The sequence below is a fragment of the Orbicella franksi genome, chromosome 15 (genome assembly GCF_964199315.1).
Source record: "Orbicella franksi chromosome 15, jaOrbFran1.1, whole genome shotgun sequence".
In the NCBI taxonomy this organism is placed as follows: domain Eukaryota; kingdom Metazoa; phylum Cnidaria; class Anthozoa; order Scleractinia; family Merulinidae; genus Orbicella; species Orbicella franksi.
The window spans coordinates 20,058,664-20,081,751 of NC_138159.1; the positions used below are offsets into that span (position 1 = coordinate 20,058,664).

At 36.4% G+C, this 23,088-nt stretch overlaps 1 protein-coding gene across 7 annotated transcripts in view; it reads right to left on the minus strand.

The window, feature by feature from the left end:
* LOC145470307 (galanin receptor type 1-like) overlaps window positions 1–23,088 on the minus strand; it is a 50,871-nt gene continuing 27,783 nt past the window's right edge. For 4 of the 7 annotated variants that reach the window (XM_081454149.1, XM_081454146.1, XM_081454147.1 and 1 more), the window contains 4 exons: window positions 7,028–7,425; window positions 2,961–3,206; window positions 1,589–1,764; window positions 1–1,224 (listed from right to left, as the gene is read on the minus strand). In XM_081454149.1, the coding sequence (XP_081310275.1) occupies window positions 812–1,224; window positions 1,589–1,764; window positions 2,961–3,206; window positions 7,028–7,401 (1,209 nt within the window). In that variant the 5' untranslated portion in view covers window positions 7,402–7,425 and the 3' untranslated portion in view covers window positions 1–811. Of the gene's footprint in view, window positions 1,225–1,588; window positions 1,765–2,960; window positions 3,207–7,027; window positions 7,426–15,081; window positions 17,255–19,541; window positions 22,301–23,088 lie in introns of those variants that run through there. The other 3 variants (XM_081454152.1, XM_081454151.1, XM_081454150.1) reach the window with 3 other exon arrangements.

The following is a 23,088-nucleotide window of genomic DNA, read 5'->3' on the forward strand; positions in this document are numbered from 1 at the left end:
CCTGGTGCGTTCCCCATAAATTCACCGGCACTTTCCCCTCGCGTTTGCTTGTCTGTTAAACAGTGAAAAGGAAAGAAAGGGTGCAAAACCAACAAGTAAACATTACAAATGAAGCGACAATTTTTTTTTTATTTGTGTGAATAGTCTTTTAAGTTTACAATCTGTACCTGGCTTGATTTTATAGGTGTAGAGTTATAAATTATCTTACTATTACCGTAACCGTAAATTTCAATTAAACTGACTTTCTCACCGGTTATGTAAATATGAACAGGATAACTGTGTTCATTTTAGGTTATAGTTTCAGTTTGAATGATAAATAATTTATTTTGAAAGAACACTCCCTTAACAACTGTTCCCATGACTCAGCCACAGACCATTGGCAAACAAGCAATTTGACTGATTGAAGCCGTTGGTGGGGTTGGTGGGGGTGGGGTTGGTGGGCGATTAGCTCGGAGGACATAAAAGGCCATTAAAACCTTATTTAGGTAGGTTTTCCTCTAATAATTAAAAGGGTAATGGTAAAAAACATTTCGTTTCGACCAATTTCTCAAAAGAATTGGTACGTAAATTAAACCCTTTCTCTAACGAGCTTTAAAAATGCTCAAAATCGCAGCTGTTTTGATTGAAGAGAGCAAGTTAACCCTCGTTTAACTCCAAATTGACCAAAACTGTCCACGGTACCACAGTAATGGAAATTCTACTCCCCACGTTAGTCGTCCTGAATCTAGGCACCTTCCATACGACCTCCAGCTATTTTCCAGTTGGGGTACCTCCGCCTAGCCGTGATTCAGTATTTCCTTTCACAAAATAGTTACATTCCCGTTGTTAAAAACTCTTCACATTCGTCCGGTCTGTCGTGTCGTGATGTCACCTTGGTATCAAGATCTGCATCTTGCGTGATATCATCCCGGTCGTTGTTAATGACTTGAGAGTCTCTTTGAGGGCAAATTGTCCCGTTTAAGGAGGTTTCACTGCCTGTTCTGCACATAGTACAGCTGCCGATGGGTTTGGCCCCGTTCCGCCTGTCGACAGCTATCTGAATATGATCCCGTCTTTTGCTGCCTTTGATTTTTAGGACGCATTCTATCCATGAACGGAAGTAGTTCTTAAATCCCTCTCGGAAATGTTCGTTAACAGCATTGTAAATAAGGGGATTGGAGGCGCTGTTTGCATAAACACAAATCTGACACAAAGCCAAGATGCTCTGCGCATGCGGGTTCTTATCTATGAAGAAAAATAATTGGTCAGTTAATATTCGCGATGGCTTAGGTTCGAGCACTGACCGGATTTGTTGTGTACTAAACATGATACGTAATGGTGTGCGCATCTTGAAAAGTTCAGCCTAACAGTTGTAAGTTTAGCCTAATTTATCAGCTTGGAAAAGTAACCGGTCTAGCTGAGGGCGCCTGAGGTCATGCTCTCGCCCTCTGTTGCCATACTAGTCAGGCGCAACATGATTAGCAGTTAGGGGGTAGGGGTAGGGGAATGACGCGAGCAGAAAGACGGGGAAATTGTTTTATCGTCTTAGAGTTTGCGATTCCAAGCTAAAAGAGAATTAAGACGTAATTTTTTGACTTCTATCACTTACTTCCATTGCCAAAATCAAACCACAGAAATACAATGTGATTAGGAAGCATGAGAAGAGCAAACACAATGACAACAACGGTTAGAATCTTCATGACTTTGTGTGCTTCTTTCTCCTGATCTCGCTGAAGAGCATCGTTTGAATACGAGCCTTTGTCCCGCCGGAGATCTCGGCCAATTCTGTGGAAGGGAAAAGTGGTGAATAACAACACGTGACTGAGCTGTCGTGACCGTGCAAATGGTGCGGAAGAATCATTAACTAATCATTTGAGATGATCTATAGAGAGAAGAACAACATTACTTGCGAAAAATTTCGGACGATATTAATTTCGGAAGAGAAAAGTGTCCGAAAATAAAACCGTCTGAAAGTTTTAAGCATCCGAATTTATAGTACAGTCTGACTTTTATGTAGCTCCAAAGTTCTTAGTTTCCTTTATGTAGAGAACTCTTAACTTGTTGAAACACTTGTTGAGATAGATATGTAAGAATTTGTGTTATTTTTTCTCGTCGGTGTATCTGTCCGAAAATAAAAAGTCTGAATATTTGGGCAAGTAATGTAATCAGGTGTCAATTTATCAGTCAGCTTAGCCGAAACAAATAAAAGATCCCGTATAGGTCTGGAGTAATTCTGAACATTCATGAGGAAATTAACTTCCTATGGAAGTCTGAAATGAGATTACGATAGCTTCGTAGGGAATAAGTCGCAACCAAAGCTCTCAGGCTTGTGCCGTGATGTTTCGCGCCAGCCTCGTATTAACAGAAACAAGAATTTGAACGAATTAAGATTGGCCTGGAAGAGGTCGATCTCTTCTATAGATCACCCTAAATCCCTCTTAGTTCAGTATCAACTATCACCTCTTCTAGTTCACCACTAAATTTTCTCCGATTCTTATTGGATTAAATTGATCACGTGACGCGATAGTGTTAATCGGCGGCCGGAGAGACACTATCTGCCCCTAGTGCCCGTCCGAGGAAAATACCCGGATGGATAACACTTGTCCATAAAAATTTTTCTGTAAACAAGCGGACCTGTGGAAAAAGAAATTGAAAGACGCAATTTGCCTGTTTTCCTTTTTCTCACATTTGTCTTTCATGCCTTCCATCTAATAAAGTTGAAAATAATTCAATATGAGTTTTGAACTGGAGAGCGGAATTTTAAGAAAATTTAGTGGTGAACAATCAAGACAATAAAATGTTTATGACCCGGAACTATCGGTCTGATAGATAGAAACTGATTTGATGTTCTTAAAGCTTATTTAATTAAAAAAATATATATATGTTTTAAGAACTTCAAATTTCCGTGGACAGCTATCAGCCAATAGTTCCTCGACAGCAACATTATTGTTTAAATGGAAATCTTGAGCTAGAACTCCTACCTTATGTACGAGAGTCCAATTATTGATAACGGCACTACATACTGCAGAAGGAAAATCGAAATTGTGTAAGCGCCAGCTTTAAGTCCTTTCTCTTGAAAATATTCTTGGCAGGAATTGTCGCGAAGTTCCAAAACAGCGATGTATGGCGAGACCAAGGCCAGGGCAAACACCCAGATTACTCCAATAACTTTTTTGGCGTCACGAGTCTGCAGCTGGGGACGGAGCGGATACACCACCGCCATGAACCTGCGGGGGAAACCAAGGCAAATTGATTTAGATTCAAGCCTGGTCAACACGAGCAATTTTTATGAGACAATTTTTATTTTTAACGTTTTTGATCGTGTAGATGACACAGCAAATATTCGTCAACAGTGCAAAGTTTAGTGCGCCAGTGAAAATGTTAGAATCTGTTGTCAGCCACGTTAAACGTGATCAATAATATTGATGAATGGTGGAAATGTCTTGAATATAGCAGGTATGCAAGAAATTATTACACAAATGTCTTGATAATAAGAGCTGCAAAGTTTTACAGCACGCCAAGCTCTCGGAAATACCATCGACCCTTTTAGAAACTTCGAAGTTATCTGTATTTCCTTAATAATGATCAAATTCTCATTTCTCCGTACAATCATGACACACTGTTAACAGACAGGTAATGAGAATAAAGAAATCATCAGAAAGAGAATTTTATCTTGATGTAAAACCGAATTCTCCAAACTATCGTTAAAGAACTGTATGCCAGCCAATGAGGAGAATTTAAAGGAGCTCAATTGCGATATTTTGAGTTAATTTGGCCACGTACGGAATTACCTTAACATTGAAGGACACCTGAAAATGATAGTTTACTAAGATAGAAAAACACCAAAAAGAAAATAATAAGCCATAAAGGAACAAGGATGGTTAAGGATGGAGAAGATTGACGCGGATTACAAACGACGAACTTGAAAAATTTAGGCTAAACTTTTCAAGATGCGCAAACTGTGAATAGCTCCTTTAAGTCTCAAGTTGGCTACTGAAAACATTGCTCCACTAGCTTTAAGCGCAAGTCCCTAAACTCTCCCTTACCGCTCCATAAAAGGACTGCCGTTGAGCCCTATTTAGAGCAGAAACCGCAGAGTTCAGGGCTGGAGTCTCCGATATTTTTATTCGAGCTAATAACTACAAAATTTTCTCCCAAGAGTTTTTGGCTTGAAGCCGTTACAGAATGACATTGAAACTATCAGTGACCCAAAAAGCCGTCTTGTGTTGTTTTTCACTGAATCGAAATTACCTGGTTTATCCAGATTTATGGCCTTTGCCGCAACAAAGCTTTTTTATTATTATTATTATTATTATTATTATTATTATTATTATCATTATTAGTAGTATTAATATTATAAATAAATACATAATGACGCTAAATTTTTTTAAATTAATATTATAATTATTATTATTATTATAATGATACGCAAAAGGTTACTGGAGAAATATCCAAAAGGTTTGATGTTTCGTTTATGAAAAATGTATATTCCAAAAACGTCTGAAACGTGCGAAAAAACAAAAAAAAGACCAGGTTTTTCCCAATACAGTCGAAGTCTGACTTGTTAGATTCAAAAAGGATTCCTATCTTCCCAACTTTCAGGCAGGTTTTCGGCTAGTTTTAAGACGAGTCGATTTCGGTTTAAATATGAAAATTATTTCCACGGGGACCGATAATCGAGATAAGACTTACTTCTCACTGCGCGACAAGATGCATATGTGTCATTGCGGTCTGAATTGATTGTCATATATCCTTATAATAACATCAACATGCAATAAGTCATAAAATATAGTGTTTTATCTTCTTTTCTGTTCAGTGAAAACTGTTATGTTGTACAACCTTACATCGAGTCAAGGAACACTATATTGCAAGAAGGCTTTTTTTGCCACCCAATAAAAAGCAAATGACATATCCTTGAACCTGGCTCATAGCCCAGGGATTAACAAGTTTGCTATCGTTTTAAATGGAAAATTTTATCTCAACACCAAACTCTGAAGAAAAACTGAAATACTTATCGGAGTGATAACATATTCAGTCGCCCAATAGTCTCTGAATATTGTTTTGCAAATTCTAAAAACTTCTCCTTGTATACAATCAATAACAATAAATTCATTCGCTCCGCGACCTTTTACTAATTATAATATCTTCTTCAAGTTTATGTTCTATAAGTCTTTTCATACAGCAAATTATATATAATACAATATAATCATATACAAATGTTTTACGCGGATCACTGCTCCAAAAGAGGTGAAATAATAAAAACATTCGCAAACAGTTGTTGAGAGTTCGGCTATAAAATAATCTATATCAAGTTGTTTCCGATTTTCACTAATTTTGAACTAAAAGGTGTGGGTTTTAGCTTGGCCTTCAGTCAGCTGCCGACATCTTTTGTGATGTTTACTTTGATTAAGGTTGCGGCCTCAGAGCATCGGCTATATCATCAATCTCGATTGTTTTTATGAAAGTTTCTAATCAGACACGGAAATCCGGCTTGGAGGAAGAAACATTTTAATTGCATTGTTTGTAGCAATTCGAACATAAATGTGGAACTTTCCGCTGTAGGGATAAGCCAACCAATTGCAAAAAAGCCATTCAAATGCTGCCATGTTTTTTTGTGTGACAATCGCTCGGGGCGGACCGTCTTTTTCAGGCGTGTAAACATATTTTAAGGAAAAAGCTTCAAAACTCTAAATCATTCCAATTCGTTTCGTTTAAACTGGGCCACAAACTTTAAGGGTTTCATCCACAAAGCGCTTTGGTGATACAGTGTAATACAACGAAAGTATTGCTCAATAGCTTTCATTTGAATGGTCATACACTAGGGTTTCATCCACAGGCTTAAATCAAGAACAAACTTGCACAAGATAATCAACTTGTAATGGCACACAAAAATTCTTTACAGCACTGAGTTTTATGTGAATGGTCGGGCTTACTTAAAGATAAAAAACGCACTTGGAAAAGAGTTTTTACTCTAAGAGTGAAATAGTTAAATAAAGAACTTGTTATCACTCGGCGAGATTAACAGTTCTCTAGCGTCGATTTCTAACAGTGCTATAAACTCGTTTTTTCATTGTTATCTATACAGAGATCATTAATTATATATTTATCTATTGTTTTTCCAAGTCGTTAATGAGCCGTTGCTACGCAATTAATGTCACAACAAAACCCACATGAACGTTTCCTTTCCTTCATTATAATCCTGAAGGATTAAAATCTATTTTTATTTCACAAAAAAGTGCCACCTCTTTAACAACTTCTAAGCCCAGTTGCGTTGTCACTTCATTAACTTTCAGTGCAATATTGAGTAGTGTCAGTGGCAGCTTATGGAATATGGGAACTTGTATTGGGAGTTCGCGTCACTATTGAGTTATTTAAAACAAAAAAGGTCTGAAAAAGTGATAAGTACAAGCAGAAAACCGTAGTGAGTCTATGCGACTTTTTATTTTACCTAAAAAAAGAGACCGGTAACAAGGTACATTTACCAAACGGAAAAAAAAAAACTGTTTTCATCAGTTCTGAGCCAAACATGACAAACGTATTTTTATTCATTTCACGTATATAGAAAGCACCCCCTTTAAATGCGGCAAAAGAGTTCCTCTGACTTCGTGAAAAAAACGTTTTATCGCATCGATAAGAGAAGTATTTACAATACAACGTTGGAAGCTGCATGTATGCAAGAAAGATTACAATCATCGTATCATTATACGCAAATACAAGTCGAGGTAAAATGAAAAGTTACAGTATCGCATATCTTGGTGATTTAGCTGAGGTCACATTGAACGTGATGTTTCTTCAGTTGCTTCCGTTTCATCTCAAAGAAAAAGTGTGGACTATACTAATATTTCAAAGCTCGATTTCAACGGAAAAATCGTTAAAAAAAAAAAAACAATCGTGTCATAAAACACGGGCTCCCAGCTATTGAAAAGTTATCAGTTGCCCTTCAGCCACGTCAAAACCAATTTTGTCAATAATATTCGTGGTAATAGAAACAGTAAAATGAATCTGTGGAACGAAAACAAAATTATTTTTTAAGTAGAATTGAACTTACCTATTAAGGCTTATAGCGACCAAGGTACCAACAGATGCGGTCGCAGCCATGGTTTGCAAGGGATAAATTAGTCGGCACATGACAGCACCATAAGGAAAGGTCCCCGTCACAATCTCGCCAAAGTCGAACGGAATGCAAATCAACAAGACCGATAAGTCACTGACCGCCAGATTGAAGATGAAATAATTGGTGACATTTTTCATCTTTCGTTCGCGACAAACCACCAAACAAACCAAGATGTTTCCTATAACTCCCACTATGAATATCAGCACATAGCACACCAGTCGAATGTAGTAAAAAGAGTTTTTTGTACTGGCGTCGTCGTCGTCCACAGCGCTAATGGAAGCATTCAAGTCACCGGTTTGATTATCCATTGCAGAGACTGTTGCTCATCTCATCTGAAAGAAATAAAAGATAAACAAAAAGCCTCTGTTAAGTCTCTTGAGAGTCCTTACTCGTGTCATTGCTACCATTGGTGTTTGAAGAGCAAATTGAATTAAACATAATGAAACTCGTTTTAAGGTCAAGATGACAAATATCGCCATGCTACATACATGAGCCTGATAGCAGTGAAAAAAACGTGCTATTAAAGGAGGCCGATTCGTTATATGAGTCCAAATTTGTCTACGAAAATGCCTTACCATTGCAAAAGAACGCGTTGAATCTGTAGCCGTTGCCTTCTAAGGAGTCTTCTAGCAAAAGCTGTCTCAAGAGATGATTATTTTTTGAGTTTAACTTATAGAGGTGATTTCTGAATACTGCTTGTGACCTATGCTCCAAAACGATCTTGAGCCTTTGGCTAAGTGGGCCCACTTTCGTGTGGGTCAACTATCTACGACTGACGTCTGTGGTAAGTAGTGATCATGAATTTGCATTTCCTCTTATTGAAGAGCAAGGATAATTGAGAACAGCTCCAGAGAGTCTAAAGCAGCACTTTAGTGTGGCCGCAATTCATTATCGCTCCAACACGGAAACGAGCTATTGTTGCAGAACAATTAATCAGTTATACGGCATTAAGGCCTTAAGATGAACTAAATCCTTCAGTACAATACCTTCTATCCGAACTTATTTTTCTTTTCATACCACGCTCAATGCAAGACACTTTGTGTTGGCAAATTTTAAAAGCCTGCCAACCTCCTTGAAACATAATCATACTGTGTTTTGCATAAATATTAAGACGTGCTTGTTTGATCTTGCACGTCTTTTTGCTACAAACAACGCAACGTAAACCTCCTTTTACGTTTCAATTAATGAGCACAAGCCTGCGATTAGATCGATTGTGAGCCATACACAGGCAGTTGGGAAATATGCACTTATCTGTTCCATCTCAATATATAAGCCACAATCGCTAATTTTGAAATTCGTGCTGCAAGGAACGACTCCTCAACAGCTCCAACAGTTATTTTTGTTCAATGTTATTTCGATTTTTTGTCGTAATTGTGTTGACTTGATCATCAATTATGAACGGGTAACATAAATCAATTTTTATGCCACCCAACAAATGTTATTTCGAGTACGGTTATAAACAATAAATTTGGTGTAAGAAAATACTGAATACGCCATAATTTAATACAAAATCAATTTTAAAGATTAAAGCTATATTTATGAGTGAATTCTGCCTGAGGACATATCTTTATAAGAGAAGCAACTTAGAAACAGGAATCAATTTAAAGATGTGCTAATGAAAATTGATGGTGTGATAACCTGGAGTGATCTTTAAGGGCAGCTAAGTATTATCAACCATATTTCCGCTACCTCGGTGAGGTATTACTGGAGATTTATATAATGATCATGCTACCTCTTGGGAAATTTCATTGCAAAACGTTACATTGACTGAGGTCAGTTTGGCGGAATACGCGAATAAGAAAATTATTATGGGAAACTAAACTAAACAATTTGAACGCAAGTTAGAAACATATATCTTCCAAGTAATGCGATTGACAGTGAGAAATTTCATTTGAAAAGTTACATTTTTTGAGGTTAGTAGGGCGGAATACGCAAATAAGAAAATAGATATTATGGGGAACTAAACTAAACAATTCGCACGCAAGCTAGAAACATATATCGTCCAAATAATCCAATTGACGGACTGATCGAACGTCCGGATACTAAAAACATTGCCGCTTTTAAAAGGCGATTTCTTTAGTCCTTATCATGCACAAATGTGTTGTTAATTCACTCAGATAAACTTATGAACAACGGGACATCGCCAAGAGGAGTACACACTTTTTCCAGCACAACCTTTTTTTGACGTGGAGCAATTTTTGCATTCATAAAGAAATTAAAGAATTTTTATAAATTAACGCTTCATATGTTGTACAACTGGGATATTTTAAGGAACATTCTGCGCAATAAATAAAAGATTCCTTATCTCGGAGTCAAGGTGTTGATAACGAACATCAAATGTAACAAACACAATTTTTTGTCACAAGCATGTTCAATGTGTGTGATAAATTTTCAACTTAAAAAAAAGGAAAATCGTAGATGCGAATTAAGCACTGTAAAAAGTATTCTATTACCAGTCCTATTGGTTGCAACTTACATTAAAATTCTTTCCAATAAACTTTTTCCTTTTAAAAATATATTAAATATTTTCATCAACACGACCAATCATGACTCGGAAAAAGACATGCTCTGCAACTGCTGTTTAATCAATTGGTTTGGTTTCAAAATTTTGGTTTGTATTCGTTTATAAGGGTCAAATTTTAGCCGTTGCTTTTATACTGAAATGCTGGTTGCGTAAGGTTTGTCTGTAATATCCGAATTTCCGGCGTTTCGGCAGAGTACCGAGGCCAGTTAGAGGAATATAAGTGTAAAAAAATAATAACAAGTGATACTAAGATGTCTTTTATCGCAATTAACTTTGCATATTCTACAAATCGTTGTTAAAATATCTATCACTTTTCAAATTAGATGGTTATGAAAATGACTCCACTGATTAAGAATAACGATCCTAACAAATTTCCCTCTTTATTTAAAAGAAACTTTGGAAAGTTGTCTAGATACAGGATTTCATGTATGTAGTTGAACGCAAATGTTTACAGACTATCGAGAATTATTTGACGTTAGGAAAAGTGGGCTCTTTAAACCGAAGATGTATATTAGAGGGGATATCATTTCAGTGCGTGGCGGTGATAAAGGAATAGGGCTCTGATAACAACAATAAAATTATCTTGAACTTCAAAATCCTGTAAAGCCTCATGCAATGTTTAATCGTCACCTGGGATAAGTAATTAGCGAAATGTATCCTTCTTATTCGGGCTGATATCATCCGGTGAAGACCCCAAGCCCTATTACACGATCATATCTGATATCAGTTTTGTTGTGCTTTTCCCCTGCCGCGCGTCATTAGCTTCGACGGGTAATTATTTTTTCACCGCGACAACAAACGTAGGGCGTTTATCTTTCCTTTCCTTCCAAAAAAAGAAAACAATGTTCTATGTATTACGTGGATTTAGTTCGTTAAGATTACACCACTGGGCCCCACCTTGTCGACAACTTTGATGTATTATCTTACAGTGCAAGCAGTATATAAATATGAAATAAACCTTTTGCCTAATTCTAAATCGCAGAGGCTACTTATATCTACGTAACGGTCACCAAAATTATTTAGCATTTTTATTGGACTAAACCTTAAAACGTAAAACGTAAAGAGTTTGATGGGAGTCATCTTAATACTGGCCTTAAACAAACACAGTTTTACCTCTCCCCTGAATTTGCGAGGTCCCTGACGAAGTCGTTGTTCATAATAATTTTAAAGCTGCAAAAACTTCCTGAAGAGATATATTGCAATACGTTCTGAAGTGAGAGCTACTGTCATTTGAGGTAGAATTAATTATAGACTAAAAGAACTGTTTTCCAGACCACTGAAAATCTTTTGGACATCTGCTTTCACCATTTTATTTTTTAAGAGGAATCATGATAATTTTAAGAAGTATATCGGGAATCGTCGGATCTCAATTATATAAAAAAGGGGCACGGAAATTGCCGGTCCTGTTGGGTTTTTTATTATTCGTTTCGTGAATTTTTATCCGTATATGAATATTAAGCACGTACTCAATTTCAAATTTAGTTTTGATGGAAATTTCAATCATTATTTACAACTTAAACACGAGTTGATAATTGTCCGTTTACAAAACTCTTAAGATAAAGCATTTAATTACTTCAGTGTTGTGGAAAATAAAGAAACTTCTTTAGGCAGTGAAGTCGAAATAATTTGTAAGAACGAGGCATGTTTTTCCGGTATTTGACATCAAATATGTCCTGTATTCGCTCCATGTTATTTTCATCAGTTGCTTTAGGTCAAGGTCAGCGAACGATCACGATAAACTGCCATTTCTGGTTATTTTACCGTCAAAGTATCATCCGAACTTACGGCCAAGAACAATTAAATAAAAACTGTTCAATTTTTATGAATGATTACGATTATTATTAACTAATGATTTGCAGTCTGAAAATGATGTTGGGTGATAAGTACTGCGAAAAGGCAAATATATCCTCGTATATACCTTACACATTTATCAAACCTGTATTTTCACCACTTGGTTTAAATAGGACGGTATATGGAGGTTTGTGCTAGAATGATTTTCTTCAAGTCACGTACGAAAAACCACGAAGACCAGACCACAGAATAACCTTTACACAATTTGATCTAAAATTTCAATTCAAAATTAACTCAGTCAACAGAACGAAAAGTGAACGGAAATTTAAATTCACTTTAAATTAACGATATTGAAATCCCCTTCCCGCTTACCGGAAAGAAACAAAATAAAAAATAGTACAAGGCGTACATAAGGCTAGTTTTCAATTTTTTTTTGTCTTCACGCTCGTTCCCATCTCGTTTTAATTAGTTCACTGCGGAAAGGCTTATCGGTGAATAGAACGAACAAATCTACATTTCAATGTGACACCGGACACCTGTGCGTATCAAAATACTGTTTGTATAAATTGCAAAACGACAAATACGGTACAAACAAGTTTAGACAATCAAAGACAATTCTGTTTCGAGTATCTACCTTCTAAAATGACGTTACATCAATCTCAAAACAACAGATTGGTTAATTCATGGAGAACAGTTGTTTAAAATGCGCCATCCCTCAACACGCAACTATACGGGTGTATTTAAAATGAGATCTGTCTAACCTCACATGAAATTGATCTTCTTTTGAATGTTGCTGTTGGGTTTTCTTGCTGTTGTCCGCATGTGATGTACAACAGATAATACAACCAGGACAAAGACAACTTGGGAGATCCAGCTTCGATGATTGGCTGAACTGCGATTTGTTCGTCGTGACTAGCCCTTTATTTATAAGCATATGCCACTGATGGCCCACTTACAATAAATATATTTTGAACGAAATGATTAAAATTAATTTGTGGCATGACCTGTTGGAATGAAGCGTTCGGCGTTTTTAACGAGAGCGCAATTACATATTTCTCTGTCGCGTTTCAATTTCAGTTTTTGTTTAAAATACCCCACGTACGATTCATGGGCGGAATCACCCATGGCCTCGCTTGTTATCACTTACTTTTCTTTAATCAAGGAAGAATGAAAGAAACCAAACTTAACGGCGTAAATGAAACTGGTCCGCATTCCTCCAAGTTGGAACCCTGCCCGGTGTACGTAACAACTGACGTCAGAAAGTGAGTGGTTTAAGCACGCCTTCACACAAATATCACGTAGGATCGCATAGCTCAGAGAATTATCCTAGGCAAGGTATTCAGCGTAGAATTGCGACTCTTGAAAGCGAGGATTTGCGTGATATTGTACTGGAACGACAATAAAACAACAACTTCAAAATAATTAGAAACAATGACCTTTTAATCATGAAAAACCGATATCGCACTCATCGCTTGGTGATTCGTGCGATGTCGGTTTTTCGCGTGAAATTTAACGTGGAATTCCCTTGTCAGGTAATTAATTTTCCTATAAAATCGTTTTAATATCTTTCTGCAAATTCTCAAATTTTTTTCTAAATATCACAAAAATTTTCCAAATATCTCGAAAAACCCTCCAAATATCTCTTATCTTTGTTTTAAAAATATACCGACTTTGAATCACGCGCACTTAGGCGAAAATTTTCAAACTTCCCTTGCAGTAGTAGGAGTTGATAAAGAAAATTCAGATATTTTGATGTTACCAGCATTCACTATTTTGGAAAATTGCTGCTTTAGCGCTTTTAGTGATTTGCAATACATGGAAAATCGCTGAACTGGGTTATTTCTGGCAGAGAACTGAGTGTTGTTTCAAGAAAATAGCGAGGTAAACGCAGGCTAAGCCAAAATAGCTATGAATATTTCTAAATATCCCTAAATATTTTCTAAATATCTCGGAAACTTCTAAATATCCTAAAAAATATCTGGATATTTGAAAAGACTAAGGGTTAAGTAGCTGTGTGGCAGGAAAATATCATTCCATTTATTTACTATATATCGTTATCATTTAGTTTGGGAGCATACAGCTAGAGACCGTTTATTATGTTCACCCGCGTGTTAGCCTTCCCGTTGAGACGGGGGAAGACGGAATTTTTGTCTTCACAGGCTGTATTAACCTTTTTAGTATTTATACAATATGTTATCAATCTTTGTGACTTTATCAAGAAACGATTTGGTATAACACTGCCGATGAAACATAATGCTACCATGACCATCATGTTTTTCCAGCTTTTGAATTTTCCTATCTTAGAATGTTTCATTTTCATCCTTTAAAATACTCTTAATTAGTTTTGATTGCTTCTGTGTCAGTTATCGGACTTTCCGGCATCAAGGAATTTTTTTTAAAAAAAGTGCTAGATGCATATATGGCGGCTGCCTGAAAATTATGACGTGATTTCCACGTCATGTCATTTCATGTCATTATCTCATGTTGATGATCTTAACGGCGACATTTTTGCCAATCCTGCACACCCGCCAAGTTTCATTTTTGAACCTTTATTACTCTTGAAGTTAGGATATGAATAGGTTCATGATAACTTCACAGACTAAACAATTAATTTTGCAAAAGTTGGTCACTAGAAAATTTAAAAACTTCTTGGCCAATTTAGCTCGATGCGACTATTGAATTCATTAAGTAGAATTACTAGGAAAACTTGCTTATGAACTACCCATTCGTGCGTGTACATTTAACTCAGCAGAAAAAGGATATTTTCCTTCCTCTCAAGGAAACAATGAAAAGTAAGCCCTACTCGTTCAATGGGTCAAAGGTCTCCTTATACGTCCATTCGGAGAGAAGTTAGTGCTCTTTATTTTATGCGTTAAATTAAGTTAGACGTATATTTCAGTAAGAAATGCCCTAAATGATATTTTACGAGTTGTCCTCTTATAAACATATTGGTGTACCCAAAACCGCTAGAAATAATAAGCCCTCTTTCTTTTTTTTTATCAATTATTCTATCCTAAATAATGTAGTTTTGTAGAATAAACTGAGATTAGCCAAGACAATGAAAAAAAAATATATATGAAATTGCACGTGCGTTGTACATCTTGGTATCTGTTTCCTCCACGAAACAACAAAGTAAAATTATAATTTAGCACTGCATCAGTCTGATAGACCGGTGTGTACCTAATGTAGACATTCCATAATTACTCCGCAATTAACAGACATCTAAGTAACTACTCAGCATTGTGGCGACTCCGTTTTATCTGCATTTTGTTAGTGAAAAAAAAAAGCCTTCTTCTTAGCAGGACTATGCGTCCTTTTCACAAGAATTCAATACCAACTTCATGGTTATTTTCGTTGTCAAGTTCTCTAAACGAGTGCAGTGGTATCCCGATTTCCTGAACCCTTATTTTTTCGACCTCCCGATAACTCGAACCACAAGTCGTTTCTCTCTCCTCAGTCGAGCAGTGTAATTTTAACCCCGAGTTTTCGAACTCTCCGATTTCTCGAGCCAATTTTCGTTTCCCTTGGAGGTTCGAAAAATCGGGATTCTACTGTAGATAACAACAAGTCACCAAACAAACATTAACGCGTATAAACAATGCAGAGAGTGAACTCGTTTTTGAACTCATCAAAAACAAGTTCGCAACTAAAAATCGACTGGTATTGAACTCACTTGATGTGGGTGCGTGGGCAGCTTTGACGCGCTGTGTACGATCTACTTGATTGAGCGCCCACACCATGGAATCTGCATTTCATGTATGGTCAGGAAGGAAGCGAGTAATTTGCATTAAATTATCAGACAAAAGGAAGTTTAACTATTTTTATCATAGAGGTGTAAATAAACAGGAAATATGAAAACCCATAGTGGTTTTATGTGATTTTAGATGATAAAATTGTTATCAATTATCTGTCCTAAATTTCTTCCGTAGGCTGGTTTTTATCTCTATTTCACACTCAGCTACGAAGCGGTGAAAGAGTAAATGCACTAAACAAATAATAATTGATATACAAAAATCTTTATCATAGAGTTGTAAATAGGAAATCTGAAAAACCGTAGTAGTGTGATATGATTTTGAATGATAGCAACGGTTTTCTGTCATAAATGTCCTTCAGACCCTGGTTTTTATTTCTGTTTCATACTCAGCTACAGAGGTAAATGAAGAGTAAACACACTAAGCAAATAGCAATCGATCTACACGAATTTTTATCATAGAGTTGTTAATAAACAGGAAATCTGAAAAACCGTAGTAGTGTGATGTAATTTTAAATGATAGCATCGATTTTTTTGTCGTAAATGTCTTTCAGACGTTGGTTTTAATTTCTATTTCACACTCAGCTAAGAAGATAGATGAAGAGTAAATGCACTAAACAAATAATAATTGATATGCACGAATTTTACGGACAAAAATTGAAGAGCGTCAAAACACTGACTTGACGGCCAAAACTTTCGCTGTGATAAATCTCAGTTTGCATATTATGTACTTTCTTATCTAAGTTCTTGATTAAAGACTCAGTACTACAATGAAACAGCGAGACTTTCTTAAAGAATATACAAAAACCTCAAAACCATTAAATTAAATTTCATTGCCGAATGAAGCATTCTTGAAATGTGCAACCCTAAGTTGCAAGTGTTGACTATTCATTTTTGTTTTTTTTGTTTTTTTTGCGGTTGCATTCCCAGTAAGGTAAACAAGCATTACGTATCAGACTCCTTGACAAAATACGGGTACATTTATAATCTTACCTTACCTGATTGAGCCTGAACAAACGATGAAAATCTGGTTATTAAACATAGCTCTGTCGCCATCCAAGAGAGCCAAGAATCTTTGACATTCAATTCCAGCTACATTTAAGCACGATTCAATTCCAGCTACATTTAAGCACGTCCCGGTTTTACATCAGGTGGAGTTTATAAAGTTTTCTTCAGCAAACAATGACGGAGGATGCTTACGTGAAAGCTCTTGAGCAAAATGTTCTTGTATGTTTTTTTCCCGCAGGCAGAATAGTTATGCAAATTGCTGTTCTTAATGGATGAGTGGGGGACAATTAAGGTCGGCAGCTAAGAGATTTTTGTCAGCCCGGACCACGGGAAGAAATAAGCTTACAAAGAATTCTAAGCTTTTGTGCTGTCCCAAAACGATATTCAAAACCAGAATGAAAAAACAGCCTGGGAGCATTCGTGTGTTGCGGAAAGTTAACTTGCTCATAACAAATTAAAAACATCTGAGATACGCAGCGAATAATCATAAATAGAATTCACGTCTGACAGTCTAGCGTAATGATTAAGGAGTTTACAAGCCTATTCTTCGCCGTGGGGAGCCTGTCATTTTCATTTACGCAACGCCAGTTTAAAACGTCGAAATTAAAACGGTAAAAAATAGCAAAATACACTCCCTTTCAAGCATCCAGTGCACCATTAGCAGCACATTTGTGATCTTATATGCTTTTCTGTAACCACTAATTTTACAGAAACGTAGCAAATTTGCATGGGTCATTCAGCTGTCTATGAGGTGGTCATTAACTCCATTTAAATCGAGGTGAGCTCATTGGAGTTTAATTTGAAATTTAAAAGCAGCGAAATGTGTCCGACTGTGCAAATTGCTGAATAGGATAATCAATAACGCAAACCGCACATAGCAATTGACGCATTTCACGCAAAACATCCGTGTTCTATTTGTACTCCCCTGTAACTTCCTGTGCGAGATATCAAGATATTTATTTCACATGCTATACAGTTTTTTTTATATATTTTCGACCCCAAAAAATTATAATTTTGTTTAATTGTTTCCTAAACATGGCAAAGTTGCTTAGGAAGTAGATGAAGAATCGCATTATGAAAAATGAAAATGAACTTCATCGGTTTATATTCACGAAATATGTTTTGTGGTTTCTCCAATTATTAAAAAAAATTGTGATATAATATGTAAGATTGTGTCCGTGTCATTGTCTTCGCATATACCTTTCATTTGCGTGCAAAATGCTTAAAATGCTTTAGACACGCTTGTGGTTACATTGGTTTGAAAACACAAAACAATTAGAAAATGATATTCAAATCCTTGTTCTTGTTTGGCAATTTGGCAATTTGGCAATTTTTAAATTTGGAAACTTCGAAACCTGCAATGCCTTCGCAAGCATAGTTGTCTTGAAATCCGGTACCAGCTCACAAAACAATCTTTTGAAGAAATTATATTCCAAGAGACCTTATTGCCCCTGAACATTTTGGAAAACAAACCCTTAACTGAAAATTTGTTTAGGAAAACAAACAGCATTGCAAACAAAATTAGTTATCTTGAGAACGCCGCCATCTTGGACTCTATGACGTCACCTGATTGACATGCCCATGTGAAATGCACTTTAACATGGACGCCAAAATGCTTTTTTTTTCTCATAATAAGCTAATTGAAATAGAAATGAGCCAAGATACCAAATTAGCAGCGAGACAACGAGGATTTATAGACATGCATGTGCCCACGTTGCAATAGTCCTTGTTGCAGTTTAAGCGGTTTGACGAACAAACGGAGCAAAAGGGTCCATTTTGCTTTGTGTTGACACTTTCGCCTGATTTGCATGCCTTTTTTAACGAAAGAATGTTTGACCGCACAGTCAAATACAACATTAGGTATTCCAAATTAGCATGAATGTGAGTTTCTGACGGTTTGAAAGGAACCTCTTGGGGGAAGAGGTTTAGTTTCCACATTGTTTTGGTGTGGACCAAGATTTATGATTTCAATAACATGTGTCAGAGTTTTGAAATTTTTACACGTGTGGAATGCGTTAACTCCACTATAGAGGAATTGCTTCTGTTTGCGTAAACATATTAACGGAAGGGCTTCAGAAGTCTCGAATGTTAGTGGACAAAATCTAGCTCTTTTTCTTGAACCACACCCAATTCCAGACAAGAGAATTTATGCCTTGCAGACTAATGTGGTGAAAATATATTGTCACAACCGAAACGGGTGATAAACCATACTACGCCCAAAATAGCGGTCGTTGCCTAGCCCCTGGGCGAGAGGCTTAAGAGGCGAAAGGAATGAACGCCGCCAGGTTAAAAAGAAACAGCGCTATCCTATTATTTCCGTCCGAAAAAAACATCATAACTCCATTGTCCTTAGGAGTGTCGCGAAAGAATCGCTCTATTAACAAAAATGTGCGGTTGGTATTTTCTTTTTTTTTTTTTTGATCAAGGACAATTTTTTGGGTAGATAAGTTCATCAACAAAATAATATGTATACTAACAATAGTAATAGTATAAATATAAGAAAGCTATCGTAGTTCACAGCGAGCAGGCTTTTCTAGTTTTCCCCTGGGGATATTTTGAACAAAACCTATGATCTCACCTAAAATAAATCATTTTATCTCACGCGATGACTGAATCAGCGTAAAATTCAACCGCAGACTCAAGAATGCGACTGTTTGGCGCTGTAAAGGGCTGTTTTGGTAGATGTTTTGTTGGAAAAGCATTCTTAGGCTTAAAACGATTTCCTCTGGTTGGCCACTTTCGAACTAACATTCATTCTTTTATCCATTTCAAACTCATCTTAAACCCAAGCCCTGCTGACTATTAGTAGACTCCGAGCATTGGAAGTCTTGTGTATGTGATAAATGTATTGTCTTTAACTTTGATTACGAGTACTGACCGAAAAAAAGAAGGAAAGACGTTTGCAAATCGATCAGTAGAACAGAAACATTTAACAAATTTCGTGAACAGGACAATACAAAGGAAAAAAAACTTCCAAGAATACTAATTCAATTTAATCAAGAGACGTGAAATTCGAGTCGTTGTACAAACTGTACATCAGCTAACACGACAAGCCCATTGTGTGTTAAATCCTCGCATCTTAGTAACACTAGCAACGTAATAAACTTGCAAACATTTCCTAAACGTAACAGCCTATCTTCTTGTTTTAAAGCATTAAGAAAGATAACTTTTCGTGTTCAACGATGTGGAATTCTATTGATTTCCTTCAAAATCTCCATTATGCAGTACGAGGTATTAACGAGTACCACAATCAAGTACGATTTCAGGGTTTCAGCGATGTAATTATATCTATTTGTTTCTGATTTATCACCGAAGCTAGAAATAGACTGTTTCAAAGCCACAATTTCGCTTTTATCTGCTAAAGTAATAGTTACCTTCCATTTATAGTGGGTACCGTCTTTATCTTGTGCGAAACAATTCGATGACCGCGAGCAAGCTTCGACGTATGAGAAAATCATGGACGATGTTGGCCCATTTATCCTGCATTGTTTGAACAAAAGCTTTTGGTCTTTTTCGAGTTGTCGATCACTTGAGAGCATAGCACAATACGCTTAAGGTGTATTTCATCAAGGGACTCGTCACATTCGCTTCCTTAACACTACTTTGTTTCGACGATTGTTGATTATTACAATTTAATTCTCACCTGTGAGTGGGATTAATATTTGCGTATCCTGAAGCCTAGAAAATTATAAGTTTTCAATATACACGCTAGCACGTACGGGCCGATAATTACCCGTGCAACAAATATACCAAACAATATCTGAGTTATTTTACAACCAAGTGAATTGCATCCGTAGATTTTGTTGTCAGACGAAGAATATCGGTATAAATATATTCTTAATTGCGAACTGAGTCGATAAATCAAAACAGTTTTTAGAAAAATCAAAACTTGCATAACTAAGGTACACGGCGTGAAATTTGTCTCGCTGAAAACCAAATTAAAACTACAACTGAAGACAATGGTATCCAACATGTCCATCAGACTTGCCTCAAGCTCTAAGAGTCTCTGCATTTATTTTTCTCCAGAACTAATCCTTTCAGTAGACAAGCAGATGCGTAAATAGTCGGCTTAATTTAAGGCTCGTGTTAAAATAAGTTGCATTTTCTATGAAACAACTCCCATCTTATTGTTTTATTGTAAATGCCATGTACAATACGGGAAGTAATCACCGTCGGCAATTTATATACATTTACACTATTGTTATACCGTGAAAATAAGTGTTAACAAGGTGTCTCATCTGTAACACGCAAACAAAAATGAAGCCGTTTTTAGGAAAAAAAAAAACTGTATATTTTCTAACACCTTGAAAAATGCGTACATGAAAAGATCATCCATTTGAAATCGACATTTGATAGACCTGGAACGATAGTCAACTTTCAACAATAAGTCAGTCTTTGTCAATAAACATAATGGTTGACGAGTTGAATTCAACAACTGGCAATATTTAACATTGAATATCATTGAAATTTTCTTCACTTTGAAATGCAATATTAGGTTTTTAAATTAACATTTGTGTTTCTATGGCAACGGAGAAATTTTGATGAAAGCTTGATTTAAGTTCAACAAATGAAGATACATTTCATGAGCAAATATTGAAACTCCAACAATTATGTTATCGGACCGAAAAACTCATTTCCTTGGTGATGAAAGAAATTGAAAACTTTGTACAGAGAACTTAACCTTTTTTTCTTTTCTGTTTTCGTTGACAGGAATCTTTAAAGCTGATTACAATCTGAGGATTTTTAATTTTGAAAAAGTCCTTGTAGTATCCGTTGTGAACTGAAAACGCTTGCTTTCAAATCATGACGAGGCGGTCTAATATATACTGCTATTGTTTCAGTTCGATGTGTAAGTGCATAGACTGTCTTGAAATCGAAAGTTATTTGGTAATTCTTGCCCTATACCTTATTACCTTCAGCCCAATTGAAAATGCTTTAGGTTATATTTATGAAAAGGAACAAATAATAATAATACTAAATTTCCAAGACCTTTTCGCAAACAATGCCCTTAATGGAAGACATGCCAACAATTGAACATGGCGAAAAATCGAAGAAGACGCAAATTCAGCAACCCTATAAGATGAGGAGTGACCTAGTGTCACAGATATCGAGAAATCAAAACCAATTTTCGTATGGCTGTTTTTATCAGCCTTGTTTTAATATAATAAAATTCGAGGCTAGACGTACCCTGTGGGCAAGCCATCAATTTGCATCAGTCTAATCAAATATATTTTAAAAGATGGATAGCTAAAGTCCGAGACGTAATAACAGGGAAATTATATACAGTGCCTGTTCGTCCTAACTGTCTCTGTTATTCGATACCCCGGTGTCCGTAACGCTTAATGTTATTTTTCTGCATACCAGCTTTGATTTAGTGCAGATCTTAGTCGAAGGATCTAACCAATCAAAGGATGTTGATCCAGAGCAACCTTTTGCTCGTGCCAAGGCCCCGACGGCTACGAGGGACAAGCGACCTGATGACGAGAATGACTTTGTGCTGGTGGCCAGTTTCTTTCCAACAATAACGGTCGCGTGAGGAAAGGCTATGCGCGATATTGCGAATTTCTTCCATAGGCCATATTCATATTCTCGGCATAGGACTGGAACTAGCTTGCAACCGAGGCTAATGCGGGGAGTCTTTTTAATGGTATTCCCCCACATGAGCCTCCATTGCAAGCTAGTTCCAGTCCAATACCGAGAATACGAATATGGCCTACTACAATACTTGCTTGATGTGTAGGTTCACTGTGGGCGTTAGATGGATCAAAGTCCACCGAGATGCGTGTTCTCCCTCCACCAAGTAGATTTGAAAATGAACTACACCATGTTATCTGAAATTCCCATTGTCAGGTAGGAAGTGTAATATAGTTTCAGAATCAAAATAATGTTTCTTTCAGCTGTACCTTCATGCTTCCACTTTGCTCTCAAAACATTTGCAGTCTTTTGTATTTTCTTTTGTTATAAAATATTGTTTGAAACACGTTCAATTTTATTTTGATTTTGATTTGAAATCGTGATAAGCCCAAACCGACAGACATCACATCAATTGGTCGACGAAATACCGTTACCTCTTCGATAAGCAAACGTCCACGCTTGTTATTTTACGAAAGATCTTTAACGCCTTTTAAAGCGCAGTCCGGTTTATCTTTTTTTCTATTAAAAAGTAAGAAAGAAATAATTTCGCTGTAGCTCAAACATCTTGAGATTCTAAACAGCTACTGAACGTAGATTTTTACTAATCAATTTCATATTCTTTTTAGTGCAAAGAATGATATGGATAAACAAAGATCTTTTCAAGATTCGCAGTTGCAACACATATGCTATAAATAATTAAACGTAGCCAAACAGAAGTGAAACAGTTCTTTGGCTGCAAAATAATTACTTCAAATTCTCAACAGCGTGATCACGGAAAAGCCTTGCAGCAAGAAACGCGGTGACTATTGTTGAATGTCGCTACTTTCAAAAAAAAAAAAAAAACTTGTTAACTTGCTCTGTTTTCGTATCGCTGTGTGCAATTTTGTTTGCTTTTGTTCTCCTTCTGCAACAAAAGGCGAAAACTTTAAATACATTATTGTATTCCGCACTTTTAGCTCTGTGATTGAAACCCCCTACGCGTGTGAACATTTAAATGAAAGCTTACAAGCAGTACTTTCAAATAGTAATATATATGCACAAGAGATAATGATCATATTTTCTTGATATGCCGTATATTCGTTTTTGAATATTACAAACATAAAATTCGGATTTTCCTTTTAACTGTTGGAACTTTGCCACTCTGAGAAAGGGGTGTTAACCTAATTAAATGCAAAGTGATAAATGCTAAAAACAAATTGAAACCACAATCAGAGCGTTAGCTGCTTAAAGCAATAATTTTCATTCATACAAATCCTATCAGTTAGCTAGACAATTCAAACAACTTAA